Genomic DNA, 19,877 nt, shown 5'->3' with positions numbered 1-19,877 from the left:
CTGGCGCACTGACATCAGGGAAGAAGTGACAGCATCCGACGCCGGACCTAGACTTTGGAACTCAGGCTGACTGAGGGTAGCCTGTCAGCAGGATAACCCAAGTGTAATGACTGCAACAGTGAAACACGAAGAACATCTGCAAATGGTCAGCTGTGATCAGTGTAAAATCCCAATAAATAAATGTAAAATAACATAAAAAATAAAGGCAGCACTGGTGGAAAGTTTGACAGTTTTCATTACTAAACCAGTGAAGGACAGCATTCTCATGAAAAATGGTCACCAATTAATGTAGCTTGTTAACAGATTCTGGCAGAGACTGTAGTAACTAAAGTATTTGCTGCCATAAATAACTAGGCCTACACAAGTTGGGCTTGTGTGGGCAGCAGCAGCACTGATTTGGTCAGGTATTTGTTAAACATTATGGCAAAATACAGAAAGATGCTGTCATCACTGGATTTAAAGTGTTTAGACTTACCAGAGTCGAGTCTGCAAGTATAAAGATGGGATACAAGTTTGACATCCTGCAAGCAACATGTTTTGGTGCCAACTTTCTGAGCTGAGCGTGTCTTTTGTGCATTAATTTGTCAGCCAGAGTGCATACTGATGCTGCTCTGAATTGTGCCTTCTTATTAATGAAAGGAACACAACAGCAATGGTTCTCTCTTCCTGTTCACTATACAACATTTGAACAGATTCTTCAACTCTCAGGAGATGCCCCCATTAGTGGTGGCTGGAGCACAGGGATGGTTCCCTTTTTAATGCAGATGGTTGTGGAGTCTTGACCCTAGAGCTGAAGACAATTCTGCCTATGCTTTGTGGGGCAATATTTAATGTTTAAGAGTGCAGTATTAACTGGAATAAATCCATCTTTTTTTCTAGGGGCAGATGACCTTGCAGAGTGGGACGCCGGAGGAATGGTAATGGTGGAAAGCGCAAACAACCTTGGGTTTGTGATGTACAGAATATTCAGGCGGACTGTATGAGTGAATTATGAGTTACTAGTGGCAGGGACGGGACCACTGAAAAAGAAGTGTTACACTCCCTTCATATAACCTACAGAGAGAAGATAAATGCACTCAAATGGTTGGCCTTACCATATGGTTAAAATATGCACCTGTTTTTTCTGTGCAACTTACTGAATCAAAATGATCCATGGAGATGTTTAAGTTCTTCAGAGGCAGCAAATGATGGGAATTTGCTGCCTATCCTTGTTTTGATACAGACTATATATAATGTTCTGGCAAGCTAAGTTAAACAACTGCCTTATTTGTGACTTTTCCATATTTTATGCACTGTTCTTATATCTCTGTTATCCACCACAAGGCATACTCTTTACTTGGTGTTACAGTGTCATGCATCCACCTCTAAGTTGCTGATAGGACTTGCATACTTGGCTGGGCCACCACATTGTTTGGTTTTCTGTGAATTTATCTCAGTTAAAATCCTTCCAGTGCTGAATTAGTAGAATGTAGGAATTTCAATGTTGTAACTCTACTGATCAGTTTATTTCTGCCTTCCACCAGTTATTTTCAGTGTCCATTGCAGGTAGCTCTCATGATCTCCTTGTGACATATAAGGCAGCCATTAGACCCATGCAGAATTTACTTGCCCTGTGTCATGTAAAGCCTTGTCCATCTGACCTTTAACAAGTCATGGTAAGACACTGAGCTCTATGGGCTTAGGAGACTCTGGCATAAATGACTGCAGTGTCTCCATTATGTCAGGCATAAACATGATATACACTATCCTGTCAAGCTGAAATCCCTTACAAAAAGGCCAGAGTTCCTGTCCAGAGATCTCTAGTTCATCAAACCAATAGCCATATTCTTGCATGAATGGCTAAGCAACCCAGCCTGCATTCCCTTCTAGAAAGCGCATTCCTTGGAAAAATGTGAATTAGCAGATCACTTCCTTACACTACAGCTGGCATCACTAAGGACAATTTCATGTTACAGAAAGTACAGTTTTGTACCTACCATAAATGTAGATGTTCGAGGATCCACATTGCTACAGTCCTAACTATTGGGTAGTCCGCTGTCCAGTCGGCCCGAATACCAAAGTATATGGCTGACGTCGGTCAGGGCGCATTAGACTGACGTCAGAACGTCAGGGTACTAATGCGCATGACCGACGTCATATCCTCAGTCTTTTCTTGCCCCAGATGTCAGAAGACCCTAAAAAGACAAGGCCAAATATACCTGCACCAAAAATATGTACAATATATACAAAATTACCAGAATATAACCTCACCTACACAACCACCCCTAAACACAGAGGGAAGGAGGGAGGGTAATTGGACTGCAGCAATGTGGATCCTCGAACATCTACATTTATGGTAGGTACAAAACTGTACTATGTTCTTCATTCCACATTGCTGCAGTCCTAACTATTGGGTAGAATCCCAAAGCAGAGGTAAGGGAGGCTGGCAAATCATAAAGAAGCAGGAGCTGACAACATGCCTTGCAAAATAGCTGTGGCAAAACCAGCCCTAGACTTAGAGTAGAGAGGAAGGTGATAATGCTTAGAGAAAGTATGCACTGAACTCCAAGTAGCTGCCTCCAAAATATCCTTAGTTGCCACCCCCCTTAGAAATGCTGTAGAAGTGGCAGTAGCCCTAGTGGAATGAGGCCTAATCCCAGCTGGAATCTCCTTGCCATGATGGGAATAACAAAATGCAATGCAAAACCCAATCCACCTAGAAATAGTTTGTTTTGACACAGGCTTGCCCTGCGAACTCAAAGCAAAAGAAACAAACAACTGCTGAGACTGCCTAAAATCCTTAGTCCTGCTTAAATAATAACGCAATTGCCTGTGTACATCTAAAGTGTGCAAAATCTTTTCCCCTTTATTTTGGGGATCTGCATAAAAAGTAGGCAAATGAATAGTTTGGTTTAAAGCCACACTAGAAACCACCTTAGGCATAAAGGAAGGATTAGTACGTAATGATACCCTATCCTTATGAAAAATCAAAAAAGGCTCTACCGCCATAAGGGCCTGCAACTCAGAAACCCTTCTTGCAGAAGTAATGGCCAACAAAAAGCAGTCTTCCATGACAAGTATTTCAATTCAGCAGTAGCCGTGAGGCTCAAAAGGTTGTAGAGTAAGTTTCTCCAACACAAAATTGAGATCCCAAGCAGGAGTAGGAGCTCTACGTGGGGGTCTTATATTCTTTGCCCTCTAAGAAATTGCTTGAACAAAGGATGAGAAAACAATGGTGGGTCACAATCATAGTGAGCTGAAATTGCTGCAGCATGAATCTTAATGGAAGAGAAAGACAAACCTTTGTCCAATAACTCAGTAAGATATTGAAGAGCCACACTCAAATTAGGCTCAGAAATCTCCAAATTGTTTGCTGCACTCCAAAATAAAAATCTCTTCCATTTTTCTGCATACACTTTCCTTGTACTAGGTCTTCTGGCTTCCATAATCACATTTAAAACTTGTTGAGGAAGTTGAGACCTGCTGTGTTTCAAAACAGAATATGCCAGGCTGTTAGATGAAGAGAGTGTAGCTTGACATTGAGCAGGTGACCGTCCCTCTGAGACAACAGGTGTGGAATCAAAGGTAAAGGCCATGGAGGCTTCCTTACCAGACTCCTCAGTAATGGGTACCAGTGTTGCCGAGGCCAATCTGGAGCTATTAAAATCATCCTTGGCTTGTCTTGTCTGACCTTCAGGAGCACCTTCGGGAGAAGAGGCAGAGGTGGAAAGGCATACACATGAAGATTTTTCCAACTGAAAGAAAGAGCATCCACTTTCCAAGCTGTGTGATGAAACCTCTTTGTGCAAAACTTTGGCAGCTGGTGGTTTAGTGGAGAAGCGAACAGATCTATGTCTGGAGTTCCCCATGACACTGTCAATTTTCAAATACATGAAGATCCAGTTTCCACTCGTGGGGATCCATGATTTGTCTGCTTAACACATCTGCTAAGGAGTTCTGTGCTCCTGGCAGAAACCTTGCCTGAAGAGTTAGTTGCAAGCTGAGCGCAGTCTCCCATAAAATCATTGCTTGCCTGCACAACGGGTAAGAATGTGTTCCCCCTTGTTTGTTGATGTACCACATGACAGTTGTGTTGTCTGTTAGAATCAACACCTGCCCTGGAAGAAGTAACTCCTTGAAAGCCATTAATGCAAACTGGACTGCTAACATCTCTTTCATGTTGATATGTAGATGCTGTAGTCTGGCAGGCCACTTGTCTTGTATCCACTTTCCATTTAGATGAGCTCCCCAAGCAATGTCCGAGGCATCTGTCATTAGAATCTGACTCGCCTCTGGCCGGGTCACAGAGAGTCCCTTGTTTAGGTGACATTCCTGAGCCCACCACATAAATTCCTTTTGAATGCAAGGTATTATTTGAATGACAGTGTCCAAATGCTGGCAGTGCTGTGTCCATACATTTTTGAGATACCATTGCAGCTTCCTCATATGCAGTTTGGCATTGGGAAGCACCAGAATACAAGATGCCATGAACCCTAAGGCTTGAAGGACTGTCCTTGCAGTCAGCCCAGACTGAAGAGATAGATGATGGAAGTAACTGGAAAGATTCTGTTGTTTGTCCGGGGTTAAAAAGGCCATCTGGGCTGCTGTATTCAGTCTCACACCCAGAAAGCACATGTCTTGAGAGGGTACTAGACTGGACTTTATTTCGTTCACAGAATACCCTAGGCATCTTAGCACTGCTATCACATATTCCAAATGCTGTAAAAGGTCTTCCTTTTCTTGAGCCAGAATCAGGCAGTCGTCCAAGTAAGGATAGATTTGAATTCCTTTTAGTCTGAAGTAAGCTATCACTGGAGCCAGAACCTTTGTGAATACTCTGGCAGTAGATAAGCCAAAGGGCAATGCAGAGAACTGATAATGAGAATTTCCAGCTCGAAAACGCAGATACTTCCTGCAACTTAGTCTGATAGGCACATGAAGGTAAGCTTCCTTGAGATCTAAAGTTACCATCCAGTGATCTTTGCCCAGTAGAGGTAAAAGCTGTTGTAACGTCAACATTTTGAACTTGGGAATGTCCAGATAAGTGTTGAGGATAGATAAATCCAAAATTGGTCTCCACATGTTTCCCTTCTTCGGTACTAGGAACAGGCGAGAATAAAATCCTAGGCCCCTTTCTGGCACAGGAACTGGCTGAATGGCCCCTATTTGGAGCAACAGAGAAATTTGCTTGTGAGCCTCTTTTCTTTGTAGAGGAGGAATGTCTGGCATGCCTTTGAAAGGAGGCAAGGTATGGAAATAAAACCTGTAACCGTGGTGAATGATATCCAGAACCCATTTGTCTTGGGTAATTAAATCCCAATTTTCTTTGAAAAGAGACAGCCTTCCTCCCAAAGGTGCTGCCAGGCGAGAATGTACTGGCAGCTGAAAAGGCAGGTCATTGGGTCTGTTTACGAAAGGACTGACCCCTGCACTCACCAGAAGTCTGAGCAGGTGAACTCCCTGTTCTAGGCCTAAAAGAACCTTGAGCTCTGCCCCTACCACGTCTAGACCTACCCCTAGACTGGGAATCATAAGCAGGATATGTCCATCCCTTAGTAGGCCAATTTCTACTAAACTTGGAGGCTGCACCTGCAAAAATCCTTAACAGTTTGCATAGACTTAGCCTTGTCCTCCATTTTCTTTAAAACTGCTTCCACAGGCGAACCAAACAACACATCAGACTGTAAAGGAGCATCCAAAATCCTTGTCTTAACATGCTCAGCTAAATTCTGATCCCTCAACCAGGCGTGCCTACGAAGAACAGAACCAGTGGCAGCCACCCTCGAGGAGGCCTGCACAGCATCAAACCACACTGCAAGGAATGCTTACCCACCTGTTCAGATACATGAACTAAATCCTGCAACTCTTTACACTCAATACCTTCAGCCAGAGCATCCACCTTAGACTTCAATTGTGAAAGGAGATAATTCTGATATTTTAACATGTGAAACTGACAATTCAACGCCCTCATGGCTAAAGTGGAAGAAGTATACACTTTCTTTCCCCATCTATCCAAAGCCCTTGCCTCTTTATCAGGAGGAACAGGATTTTTAACAACAGAAGCCTTCACACGTTTAGGCCCCTGAGAGACAGTTTCGGGTCTGCCCTAGGACTCTTAAAAGATACTTATGGGCTTCAGGCACCCTATAGTACCTATCCGGTTTAACTGGGGCAGGAGGCAAAGAATCAGGATTCAGGGAAGCCTCTGCAAAACATCTTCTACCACATTCAGAACAGGAGGTATAGCTAAAGGCCTATGCTGGGGTAAAACAAGAATTCCCTAAGCCTCTTCCTGGAATCAGAGAAATCTTGACCTTCCCATTTAAAATGCTCCCTCATGGAATGCAGAGTCTCTGAAAATGAAAAATCCTCAGGAGGCGAAGCTGAAGGAGTAGAATCATCCACATCAGAATCAGAATAAGGAGGATACTCCTGCAAGTCTTCAGCCGAAGACTCAGAAGCCTCCGAACATTGCTCAAAACTCTCAAACTCAGGTTCCACCCTAGGCCTCTTATCAGGAGGGGGCATAGAACCTCTAATCATAGTAATCAAATCCTCTGCCATTTTTAGCATATGCTTCTTAGGCAAAGACCCTGAAACACTCGGAGAAACCCCCACTGAAGCTAAACTAGGCCTGCCTCTTAAGGAAGCCTTGGAAACAGAAGGGGAGGCCCTAACCACCTTAGGAAGAGAGGGAAAAACAGCCACCTGAGAAGCCCCTTCAGCCTGGCCTACTTCCTGAGAGGACACATCCTGTAACAGTAAAGTCTCTCCCTGAGACTCCAAAGAAACTCCTGGCAGAACCTCCGGCTCCACTGAGCCTTCCAAAGAACCGACGTCCGGGACTGTCGGTTCTTCCACTCTAGGCTTTGCTGCTTTGTCCTTGCGCTTTTGGCGAAGCGGGCCGGAGCATCCGGCGGCATTTTATAATTACAACGCTTCCCAAAACTAACCTGGCACAGTCTAACCTTCTCTTAATAGTGCGTTTGTTAAACCTAGCACAAGAGCGGCATCCAACAACGTCGTGCTCAGGCCCTAAACAAGGTATACACAAAGTATGGTAATCCCTATGAGGTATCTGTTTCCCACACGAAATACAGTTATTCACTTTTTCTGACATCCGGTTAAATACTGAGGCAAGAAAAAACCAAAATATTCTAACGGGTACTTAGCCAACTTTGATTCGGTCTGAAACTCTGACTTCAGAAACTTTCAGAACGCCAACCTGCACTCGCAAAACTGCTTCTGCATCGGACCATGCGGCAAAAAAGACTGAGGATATGACGTCGGTCATGCGCATTAGTACCCTGACGTTCTGACGTCAGTCTAATGTGCCCTGACCGACGTCAGCCATATACTTTGGTATTCGGGCCGACTGGACAGCGGACTACCCAATAGTTAGGACTGCAGCAATGTGGAATGAAGAACATCAAGCTAATATTGTCTTGAGGGAATTTATCCTTTGGTTTTGGTATGCCTTGCAGCTTTTACATTACCTGGATATTAACCCCCCCCCCCCCAGCAAGCAACCTTCAACCTGCAGTCTGGTTTCATGGTTAAGACTGACTCTTTCCTGCCCTCATGAGCTTGGTACTACACTATCAGATCATCCTGGCTTTTCACATCTTTAAGAATCCATCTTGGATCTGGATTACCTGGATCACTAATGTCGTAGTCAATAACCTTCAATTTACTGGCAAGGCTACTGAGAAGGTTTTCTATTCACAGCTTGATAAATAATTACACAAAACACAAGTTTTATCATCCCTTCCAGTCTACATTCTGCACTAGAGGTAATAGTAATAAATTCCTTGCTAGACTTCTGAATGACCCAATAGTAAGGGATCAGAGTTTGATTATTCTTGAGCTCTCTTCTGTACTTAATATGATAAACCATTATATTTTTCTGGACTATATGTAGAATAATGTACTGATTGAGTGGATTTGCCTATACTTTTCTGGACGCACCCCAAATATGGTCAAGTATTAATTTCTCTTACTAATTTTCCATTTTCTTCAGTATCCCACTGGGGTCCATGTTTGCTCCTCTGTTGTTCATTGTGTGTGTGCTACTGCAAGAAAAAGTCACTTGAGGGATAGGCCTTCAGCAACACTGCTACACAGATATGCAGTTTTGGTAAATTGCTTCTGATCAACAGCACGCTGCATAGTCAGAATTTAAAACATTTTTCTGAATAAGCAGATAGGACCTACTGATCAACAATGCTGTAAAACTGAGTACAGCTGTTCATGATTTAAGGCATTAATTTAAAGTAATAAACCACATTCAAGTTTCTCTTATTCTTCCATTATAAAATGTCTACCGCAAACTTCCTTGATGAAGATCTCAAAAACATTCAAAAATAAATAAATAAATGAAACAATCATTTAAGTTTCAATATCTTAACACAGTGCTCATAACCATTTATGCTGCTTTGAAAATCTTACTTTCACAACACACCATCTTTTATGATGGTGAAAAGATGGAATTTGAGGCTAAAATTAAAATTTTCATAAAGTTCCAAATAAGAGATCAACACTTGTGGACTGGACGTCCCATGTTCTGTCAAGTTGTAAATCTTCCATTTGAGGCACATCACTAACAATAAATATCTTCCTGCTCCCAAGGACCATTGCATCCTTCGTACATGGCACAGTCTCTTCATAGTTAGACTATTGAAACTTCAAGTACGTAGGACTTCCTAACAAGGACCTTGACCAACTGCATTTTATTTAGAAGTCTGCAACCTGATTACTTAGGGTGCTTCCAGTTATATTTGTATTATTTCAGTTCTGTGATATCTACACTGACTGGCAATCTGGTCCAAAACAGCCTTTAAAATTCTAGAATTAGCATATTGAACCCTGCATTATTTAGTGCCTCTTAAGGATGGTTAGACCCCTGTGCTTTTATTACATTGGGTTGGTGGTTCCTGGAATGCAAATCAAGACTTCTATGAGGTGCTGATTTTCCTATCAGAACCATATTTCTGAAGCAGTCTCCTCAGTGGGTGACAGAGACCACATCTAGCCACATTTAGGAGGTTCTGGCTTGGTGGCATATAGAAATAGAACCATGAGTTTTATCCAAATTCATATACCTATTTAGGTAATGGAATAGACAGGCAGGGGAGGGTGGTGGTGAGAAGCACCATGCCACACATTTTGTGGGGAGGGACTGGTGGCTCTGATTCATATATTACCACTATGCAAGATTTACACAGCACTGACAATACCTGGACAGAGATGCAACTTGATGATCCTACACCAGTGAGAACAATCCTCACAAATTTGCAGGTGGAAGCTCACACAAGCAAGGGTGTAAAACATCCTGCACTACCATTTGTGTTCATATCAGTCAAGAGGGTGGGGACTTTCATTCAGATGCCCATTGGCAGCCTGGATGATTGCCTCCTCTAGACTGCTCTTGCCCCTGTTCTGGGGATACTTACCAGTCCTCTATGCATTATTTGAGCCTTTTTATTATTCAGCGCTTGGTTACAAGCACCCAAATAAAACTGAACCTGAACTTAGGTAAATTGTCAAGTGGTCCACGCTGGATGGTTTGAAGGGGCTTGAAGCTACTGCATGCTCATTTAATTATGTATGTCCTTGACGTTTTGCTTACTGGGATGTTGACAAGGTTGAGGTTCATCATCAGTAAAGGCCTGGAGAGAAAAGCTGAACACAGAATTGTAATCAAATAATAATCACATAACTATTACACAGAATTGTAATCAAATAATAATCACATAAGTATTACAAACAGTAACAATCATGCAACATGTACATTGATTAGAATGATTACATGCCTATTGTAGCATATAAAATGGAAGAAACAGTCATATAAACAATTAGGGAAGGTTTAGTATGTTTACCATGTACCTGTACATGGGTAAAAAACATACCTCAGTGGATTGGACATTATAACCTCTTTTTTTTGCAAATTATTAATTTGTTAGTGGAGGCAGAATGGAAGTGTTCATCTGAAAGTAAGTAGGCCTGCAAAAGTATTAGACTGTGAGAGGGATCTAATTCCAATATGCAGCAGAGCATCCAAAAAGAGTCTTCGTTGGAATTGGTACTTCTAGTTTGTTTTATCAGATGCTTTCCTGCTGACCTCAAACTTCTGACTTGAATGCAAAATTCATGAAAGCAATGAGGTGGGAGTGTTTAAGTGGGATATAGAAAATTGTAAACATTCCTTAGAATGCCTAAAATAATGACCAGTTCAGTGATATAAGCAGGTCTGATGGATTTTTGGTACAGAGCTGCAGATTAATTTGTCTGTCTTTCATATACTTTCTCCAGTTTAGTCAACAGTCCTGACACAGAACCTGTACACGGAAGACAGTCAAACTACAACCTAGAGTACAGAAAAGAATTAAAGACTTTGGACATGGCAGAGAAAAGAAAGTATTACTTAAAACTATAAATAATCTCTAAAAGATGACTGCATTTTCTGACTATTAAGGCTGTTTTTCAAGATAGAATGAAGCATTAGCCCTTTGTAATTTCAGTGCTACGAGTTATATTTTTTAAAAATGCTCAACTCACACCTCTTAACCTCTTTGAGCAAGAAATCTGGACAAAGGCTCTAAAACAGGGACAATTTTTAAATATTGATGTTATAAACTGAGAAAGTCGATAGGATAACAGGTTCTGCATTAGCATGAATTTTCTGAGAGATAGAAATTCTGAATCTCAAATGTCTGTCATTATGTTCTTATTTCACTCCTCGATAATTTGCCGATACCAGAAAGCCACAATCCTATTAAAAACATTCCAAAAATAAGAGGCACTAATCTGGACATTCTGCCAAAATCTGTACAGTTGAGAGGTACGTCTCATCTTGACTGAAAAAGTCATATATGGAACATTCAGATCAGTGACACCTGGATGAGGCAGGCTGCAAAATGTGTTCATATAACAACCAGACTTATGTGAAGTTTTGAGTATTAACTGAGAAAAATCGAACACAGGACACAAGGCAGCAATCAATGATGTACATTTTCTAAGGAAAATGTTTATGTATCAAAATGAATCATGGATCAATAAAAAAAGTTTTTATTCTTCAAAATGTCATTAACATTTCCTTAATTACAACTGTAATACACTTGCATATTTTACCACTGGAAGATTCAATGAAAATTTCATTTCACAAAATTTTCATACTTAACACTGTCAAATTACTGATTTATTACACTGTAGCAATTATTGTTGTTATCCATAAAAAAATAATTTCCACTGTTAACACCATTGTTTTTCACTATCCAAGTATTATACAGATAATGGACTGTGTAACAATCCAGGAAGTCAACCATTTAATCACAAGAAATGCATGTGACTTTTCATTGCCTCAAGGAAATGGTATTTCTACAATACTGACGGGGTAGCTAGTCTCAATTAAGCAATGCCATGGCTGCTTCACAGCTAACTACCACCTGTTACTCAAATTTCATCCTTAAGAAAATACATCTAGACATGTGTTATGGCATAGAAAACAAATATAAATGCATTGCAGACAGCTTCTAATGCATGCTTTTGCAAACTCCACGCTATACTGACCGTTTCATGGCATAAAAATGTAAATGTGATGTAAACAATATTAACCCCATTTTATTAATCAATCTACAACACCCCCATTTTATTTATAAATCTATAGACATGTGCAAGTTTGCAAATGCTAATCACAAGTTAAGAATCCAGTTTTGGCCATTTGACTTCTGTTCGACAGCACATGGCATGGTCAGGTTTTAAAACATTTTTCTAAAGTAAACAGATTAGGAGCTACTGATCAACAGTGCTCTAAAATGTAGTACAGTTGCTCGTGATTTAAGGCTTTCATTTAAAATAATAATCAAACTACATCCAAGTCTCTCAGAAGTACACTCCTCACCTCATATGGCATCTGAAAAACAGTGAAAAGTTAAGTAAAGCTTATTTTATTACTCAATGCAGGAAACTGAATTTGCTGTATGACAATAAAATGAAACACAGAAAATGTAAATGGTGAATAACCTTGTACATAAAATAAAATTAATTTTATGTAATACTAAATAAAGAAACAAAGCAGACATTTGACACTGCTTGGAAAGTGCACTTTCTAATGTGGAAGCACTTGCTGTGTATTAAACACATTTTGCAAAATGTCCAGGAGCTTTTAATTATTTCCATTAAAAATGTTCACCTGTTTACTGTCTATACCTCAGAGTCGGTATACATTCCATTAATTAAGTAGTCCACTTGAGTATAATCTTTCTTCTTATAGCTCTCATATGCTTGTGTTGCAAACAAAATTAAGCTTGCTATAAAAAACAGTACTCCAAACAAAAGAACTGCGAAGAGAGAACTTTTATCCACCAAGTATTTTCCTAAAGGTTGTGTTGCAATAATTATGTTAGACTTGGAATCCTTCGCACTGTGATCATTGCCAGGTAGTGCCATTTTAACAGCTGTCGTCGAACTCTCAGGCCCAGACTTATCGACAAGTGCAGTCCTAACTGTATGTTTGCTTTCTGGTGTTGAAGGTGAGGTAATAATATCTCCAGCTTCTGGAGACTGACTGCTATTACCTATAGCAGATGTAAACGAAGGAGTACTTTCAGGAACAGTGCTAAAAGATGTTAGAACTTTGGTACTTGCTGCTGATGTCTGCATTGTGGTTGTTATTACGGGTGATGTACTGGCTACAGTTGTTTGTACTGTGGCTGATGTTACTGGCCTTGTGCTACCTTGTGCTGGAACACTCTCTGAAACAAAACTTGTTATATTATTAGCAGTAGTAGAAGCAGAGCTGAGAACTGTAGTCTGCAAAGCTGTACTAGAAGACATTTCTGGGATTGTTGAGATGGTTGCCATTGCAGTGGTAAGAGTCTCTGTACTGGTTGTTTGTGTAGTAGAAGGCATTCCACTGGTTACTGACACTGTTGTAGGAAGAGTGGTTGATGGTGTCTTAGCAGGTGTGGTGTTAGTTGCAGTCAGTGTTTCATGTGATGCTGTAGTAAATGCTGGTGTTGCAGCAGCCAAGGTAGAGGTAGCTGGCTGATGTGTTTGTGTCACATTAGAGGACTCTGGGTTAGTTTCATGATCTGTAATAGTTCCTGTTACTTCAGCCCTAGTCACTGTGTTAGATGTAAATGTTGCAGCTGTATTACCCGTGTTGCTTGTTGCTGGATTCATTTTTTCACTTGTGTTAACTTCCACTGGTATAGCTGAAGTTGTTGCATTGGTTTCTACTTTCACAGATGAGTTTGTGCCAGTTGTCACTGGTGTGAGGATTTCACTTGCAGACTCTGTTTTACTAGTTGTATCACCTGCAGGTACGGCTGTGGTTCCATTGCTCAAGCTTGAACTTGTATTATCTGAGGAATTTGTATTTGAGCTCTTCAAAGATCTTTCCACTCGCAGATTTATCATGTTATCAGGCTTGGTATAATCTAGAAAAACAATCAAAATTCAACAAATAAATACAAATAAATATTGCTACTGTGTAACAATCATTCTTATAACCAGAACTTTGAGTTAAAGTTTACTATACAAGTTCAAAACAAAACAGTAAATGTCATGCTGTTTTGAGAATGGAAACATGCTACTTGCCAGCCTTTAGGCACTATGTGCTTGATTAAGAAACTGTCTGCACATCTTAAGTTAGAGTTTTGATGCTTGGTGGCATTTTTAACTTTTGACAACTGGATTTACAGATCCATTTTTGATCTTTTTTCCTCGACGTTCTAAAGAACATCTTTTCAGTATGCAGAATTTCAGGTTATTTTGACAGAAGCTTATTGAACTTTACTAATTTTTGCTCTGCAAACTTTAGAAAGAGGCAAATAAATTCTACCCCAGCCAAACAATATTTTGATCTACATAGTTCAGCTCAGAGTATGCCCTTCTAATATTAGTTTTATTTGCTACCTTTTTGCCATAGTTTTTCACAATGTTAGTTTATTGCTTTTGTTTTACCAGGAAACTCCAACTGGGTAGAAAACACATTTTCAGTCCAGGCCCACGAAGAAAAGCTCCATAAAACATAAAAATATACAAAATTTGAAAAGAAAGTCACACTTTAAAAATACACAGTCATACAGGATTACAGAAAGTCTAATATTAGTTTTATTTGCTACCTTTTTGCCATAGTTTTTCACAATGTTAGTGTATTGCTTTTGTTTTACCAGGAAAGTCCAACTGGGTAGAAAACACATTTTCAGTCCAGGCCCACGAAGAAAAGCTCCATAAAACATAAAAATATACAAAATTTGAAAAGAAAGTCACAATTTAAAAATACAGTCATACAGGATTACAGAAAGTGTATACAAGTACAATCACCATGCTGTAAAAAAAATACAAACAATAAAAGGGCATATGCATAGGTAAACATGACAGATAATGTACAAAAATCTAAGCTATACACAGGTATGGAATAAGTTAAAAACATTTGTCTAATATGCAATTTATTATTTATGCTATTTTTCACAGGACTCAATTCCCTCAGTTGAAGTTTGTTTGCATTCAAACCCTATCTAATTTCTTTTTTGCATACTTACTGTTAAATATCTTTTGGGGCTTCAGCAGAGCATTCTCCTAACCTATTACTACTTAAAGGCCTGGCACTCGGCCTTTACTCCTTTCCCCCTCTTTAACATAGGATTCCCTGCTCTCTGGCCGTCTCCTTTTGCTGTGCAGCTCCCTTTTTAACTTTATATACACTTCCATATTACCCTCCCTTGTTAAGTACAGTAGGCAAACTAGTCCTGCATTTCTAAAGTTGCTTCTACTAACCCTATGTCTCAGCTACTAAAACAGTTATTTTTTTTCTTCATTGGTTATCACAGCTGCCTACTCAGAAACTGCTGAATGGAGTTAATCCTAGCCCATACTTCCTACACTCGGGCCACAGAATATCACTACCTCTACAACCATTTCCACATTTCAACACTTCCTGTATCTTCCACACCTCTGTTTATTATATGCACCCCAAAACCATTATACATGTGCTTCCTGGCTCCTGTTCTGATTATGCCAGAGCATTCACTTTTATTCTGTTTCTGTTTACTCCTGTTATTTAATGTCTTAACATCTGTTATTAAAAGCCTACCAGTGGAGCTCCACAACGGCCTTCTTTCTGCACAAGTACACCTTGCTTACATACTCCTTCCTATCTACCCCCACTGCTGTCCAACTTTCATCAAACAAACTAATTCTTCTCCAATAGTCCATATTCGGCCCCCAGGCTAAGCACATATATTATATATGTGCCAGTTAAAAACACTGCTTATGTTATGGACTACTGCCAAAGCTTCACATACCACTATAGTTACAGTGCAGAGCCATAGTTTAAACACAATTCACCTATGCTTTTCTTCATCATGGAAAGTATCATGACTTTAGTAGTCAGCGATCAGGCAACAGAAGAAGAGGTGGCACCCTTTTCCTATACAGGAAACAACACAACTGCATACTCGCTTAACTTTCAAGACTGAATATGAACTAGACTTGGTGCTCTGCAAATATGCAATATATAAAAACCTAAACTTAATGCTGTCTACTGATTCTGCCTAATTTCCTCTAAAAATAATTGTTAAAGATATACTTCATAAAATCTGCCCAAATATTTAAGACTGCCCAAAAATTAAAACAGATTCTGGCCTGACCACATTCTAACTTGGACTTGGTCTGCATTAAATGGTCACACTTCCCTTTTCAATTAAATTCTATGTGTGGTAATCATAGTATTTCCTACTAGATAACGGACATCATATACTAAACAAACCATGCTAATTATGAACATTTCTTATGTGACTCTACAAGACACTGCGGAGATGCCAAGAGGTGTGATGTGGCTTGAAGGCAATTATTAGTTAAGAAGGAATTTTGCACCTAAGGTATTAACAATAAAAGTTCTTGCAGAAATTACAGCACTGTCAGGGAGAGAGATGTTTTTGCAAGGGCATTTAGAGAGTTGTCAAACAGCAGTAGTCAGCATGTTGCATGCAAAATTGCAACTCAGTAATGCTATGAGAACAACTGCGGAGTGTCAATTAGTGGCTCCCAGCAGTAATTCAGTGAAGTTTTGATAACTGAAATGGGGAGAAAATGGGAATATAGTAAAGTCAGAAAGGAAAAGCAAGCAGAGGAACAGACATAAGGATACAGGAAAGGGAAGTGTTGAGTACGAAGGTGGTGAAAGGACAGATGGGGAGGCAGTGGATGGAAAGAAGGTAGAGATATGGAGGAAGGTGCACATGAACAAATAGAAAACACAAATGCTGTGGGTTTGAAAATGAATACATAGATTTACAGACAGAAACAGCCCAGTTGGTGATAGGGAGGACTGCAAAACAAGTACTGGGGAGAGAGGTGACCCACAAGGAAGTGGAAACTATGATGAGGGATAATGTGGGGACCCTGCTCTTCTACACACTGCCCGGGATTACACCCAAGAAGAGCTCAGTCACCACTGTGACCACTCTCTTCATTTGGCCCTTTATTAAATGGCACACAAGGCAGTGCCAAGCAACAATGAGATTCTGCCAGCCACACAAAGACTCTCTTGAAGTAGCCATTGTGGGCATCAAGTCACCAGTACACAGACTCCATTCTGAACTCCTCCAACTCCCACTGGGTGATAACTGAGTCACTGGAAACCCCATTGGGGAACTATAACACTCCCCCTGGACAACATCCAGAAGGTTCACCAGGGATACCTCCAGGTCATAGAAAGGCAGATTTGGAGGTAGATCGGCTAGGGGGAGAAGCATGGTTATTAATGGCAGAAAGGGGACTACTGCCACACCACAGACACAACTGTGGCTGACAATGCATAAAACAGTAATGTAAATGAAGGGAAATTAAAAAACAAAAATATAACAGAAGGATAATGACAAAGTGAAGGCTCCAAGGTCAACACAGGCTATGCTGAACACCTGGAAGTTGATGGGAATCAAAGCACAGGAGTTCAAGAACATACTCAGGGCTTTAGAATCAGTAGTAAAGCCTTGAACTGTGAAACACCTATTCAAATCATAGCCAGTTACAGACCCCCAACCATGACTCAGGACGCCCACTCCACCTATCTGGACTTACTTGTATCTCTCAAGATTCAACCCTCTACCCTGATCCTGGGTGACTTTAATTACCCAGCCATCGAGTGGAAGACCTATTCTAGCCCAAACATGAATGCCCAGAGATTCTTCAGCTTCGTATATGCCAATGCATTGGCTCAGCTGGTTGACACCACCTACGAGAGTGAAAATATCCTGGACCTGCTCCTAACCAACATGAGTAGCCACTGTAGCACCACTACAGTGTCATCTTCCTTGGTAAGATGGGAACATAAAGTGATCACTTTTGAAGTCACCATCTCCCCTGACCCCCCCTTGTCAGGGTCAAACAAAAAAACTTTTCCAAAGTAGACTACAATCTCCTCACAGCAGGTGTAAGCAGCTTCACAGCCACCATCCCTTCAATTGGAACTAGCACTGAAGTCCAAGCCTACACCAAAAAACTATACGAGTCCCTACACAGCTGTATGGACTCAGCAGTACCTGACAGGACCAAATCATCTTCCTCAAGGAAGAGTAAACCTGTCTGGTAGACAGCAGCAATAAACAAACTTTAATAAAATGAAAAAATTGCTGTCCAGGACCAAGAAGGAGCAGGGGCCAAGTTGGAAGCAATCTCTTCTTTGTCTGAACAAGCAAAGGCGGTCACTGGTGAAATCCTCTAAGGCTAATTTTGAGTCCAAACTGGTCACATCCACTAAGGACAATCATAAAGCCTTCTTCACACAAGTCCGCAATCTCAAAGGTAACACCCAAATCTGCTCTGAACTGGTGATCAATAACACCACATACACAACTGCCATAGATATAGCCAAGCTGCTGATAGACAGGTTCAGTGAACACTTTACCCCCACCGTCCCCCCCATCAGTAAACCAGGACATCCCCAGCACCTGCTCCTCTCATCACCATGGAGCAAGTCTTCAATGCCCTCTCAAAGGCAAAAAATACAGTCTCCATGGGACCCAATAACATCCCTGCCTGTATCCTACATGAACTCGGGCATGAGCTCTTAGCTCCATTAGGCACCCTATTCAACCAAAACCTGAGCACCGGCTTCATCCCAGCTGAATGGAGGACAGCCACTGTCATCCCTCTACACAAAAGTGGATTGTCCCCTGACCCAGGCAATTATAGGCCCATTAGCCTAACTAGCCTGATCTGCAAGGCCATGGAATGCATTACAATGGATGTTGGCAACCTCCAAACACTTGACTCTACATAGTTTGGTTTTGTCAAAGGAAGATTACGCCTGTTAAACTTGGTTGACTTCTTCGAAACAGTCACCAAAGCCATGGACAAAGGGAAGGCACTCCACACTGTCTACCTTGACCTAGCCAAAGCTTTCGACACTATTCCCCATTCAGGCATAATAGATAAACTCTCCCAGCTAGGCATCAACCTGTATGTTACCAGATGGGTAGCTAGCTGGCTCAATGACAGAACCCACTCAGTCAAAATGGGGGAAGACATCTCTAGTAGTAGACCCGTTAAGAGCGGTGTACCCCAAGGATCGGTCTTGGGGCCTCTACTGTTTGGGATACACTTTTCGGAGATGTAAGCCAAAACCAGTGGTCTATGGCTGACCAAGTTTGCAGATGACTGCAAGTTGGGCACTGTCTTAAATTCTCCTAGTTATGTGAACATCCTCCAAAACTAATGACTGGTGCCAGAAGCATGGCATCAAACTGAATGCCAATAAATGCATCATTATCCCCTTTGGGGAAAATGACATCCCCACTAACTATCAAATGAATAACAATGGACTAAGCATGCAATAAGTTGTGAGGGACTTGGGGACCCAGGTTGATAGCAACCTGACTTTTAACCACCACCTTGTGCCCATTGTACAGAAGGTTTTCTACATGGCCCACCTCATACGTAAGGGTATTTCATCCAGGAACAAGGCTGTCATAACATCACTGCATTCCTCCCATATCAGATCTATTATAGAGTACAATGCCCCTTTCAACATGTACCTTGCCAAACACATGCATCAGCTGGAGACTAGAGGTTCTTCAGCAGGAAAATCTAGGGTCTCAAACACCTATTCTATATAAATAGGCTAAAGGCCCTGACCCTCTACTCAGGCTCATACAGACTGCTCAGAGGTGATCTGCATCTGGCATACAAGGCCATCTCAGACCCAGCCTTAATGGAGTTGCTGCATATCTGTAAGTCAAACTCCACTTGTGCAAGCCGCATGCAAGACCTCAACCTTGTCTGTGACATTAACAGAACTTGTTGGTGGGCCAGATTTGTGTCCCAGAGACTCCCCCATCTGTGGAACAGACTCCCTCTCCATGTCAAGCAGATTACCTGTCTAGCACTCTTTATAAGGAACCTGGACAACTGGATGGGAAACAGAAACTACAACTTTGGGATTCCACCTGTTTCCCTGCTGGGCAGGGGAAACAAGTGTAGACTTTGTGGGAACATGGGCAAAATTCTTGGCTAGGGTTACAAGAACCTCTGAGCCAATAGCCTAGTGTCATCCTATGAAACTATGAGAAACGAGCTTTTCAACAAAAATGAAAGAAAAAAATATTTTATTTTAATTCTGCTTGAACATTTAAATATTAATTTACATTAAGTTAAATATTAAGTTGCACTTACAGTGACTTGTGTGGTGATACTTTTTTTGTAAGTTTCTGCTTTTTTCCCCATGTTTTAGACAAAATAAGTTATCTGTCTGCATTTCTTAAGTTTAACAAAATGGTGTACGGAGTGGAAAAAATGCACCAAGAAAAACCAGAATCACCACTCCAAGTAGCCAAGAACCAGACTCAGTAGTATCAAATAAAAATATCTAATTCCACAACAAGAAAGACTCAGTA

At 40.9% G+C, this 19,877-nt stretch overlaps 1 protein-coding gene across 5 annotated transcripts in view; it reads right to left on the bottom strand.

Annotated features, from left to right (window-relative positions):
* Positions 1-11,030: 11,030 nt before the first annotated feature.
* LOC122797160 (cell wall protein DAN4-like) overlaps positions 11,031-19,877 on the bottom strand; it is an 800,950-nt gene continuing 792,103 nt past the window's right edge. For all 5 annotated transcript variants that reach the window (XM_044065971.1, XM_044065974.1, XM_044065970.1 and 2 more), the window contains one exon: positions 11,031-13,418. In XM_044065971.1, coding sequence (XP_043921906.1) covers positions 12,181-13,418 — 1,238 coding nt within the window. In that variant the 3' untranslated portion in view covers positions 11,031-12,180. The remainder of the gene's footprint in view (positions 13,419-19,877) is intronic.

The sequence above is a fragment of the Protopterus annectens genome, chromosome 3.part0, assembly GCF_019279795.1.
Source record: "Protopterus annectens isolate FY-2018-M chromosome 3.part0, PAN1.0, whole genome shotgun sequence".
NCBI lineage: Eukaryota > Metazoa > Chordata > Ceratodontiformes > Protopteridae > Protopterus > Protopterus annectens.
Note: the sequence above shows the minus strand (reverse complement) of the source record. Positions and strands in the feature narration are given on the sequence as shown.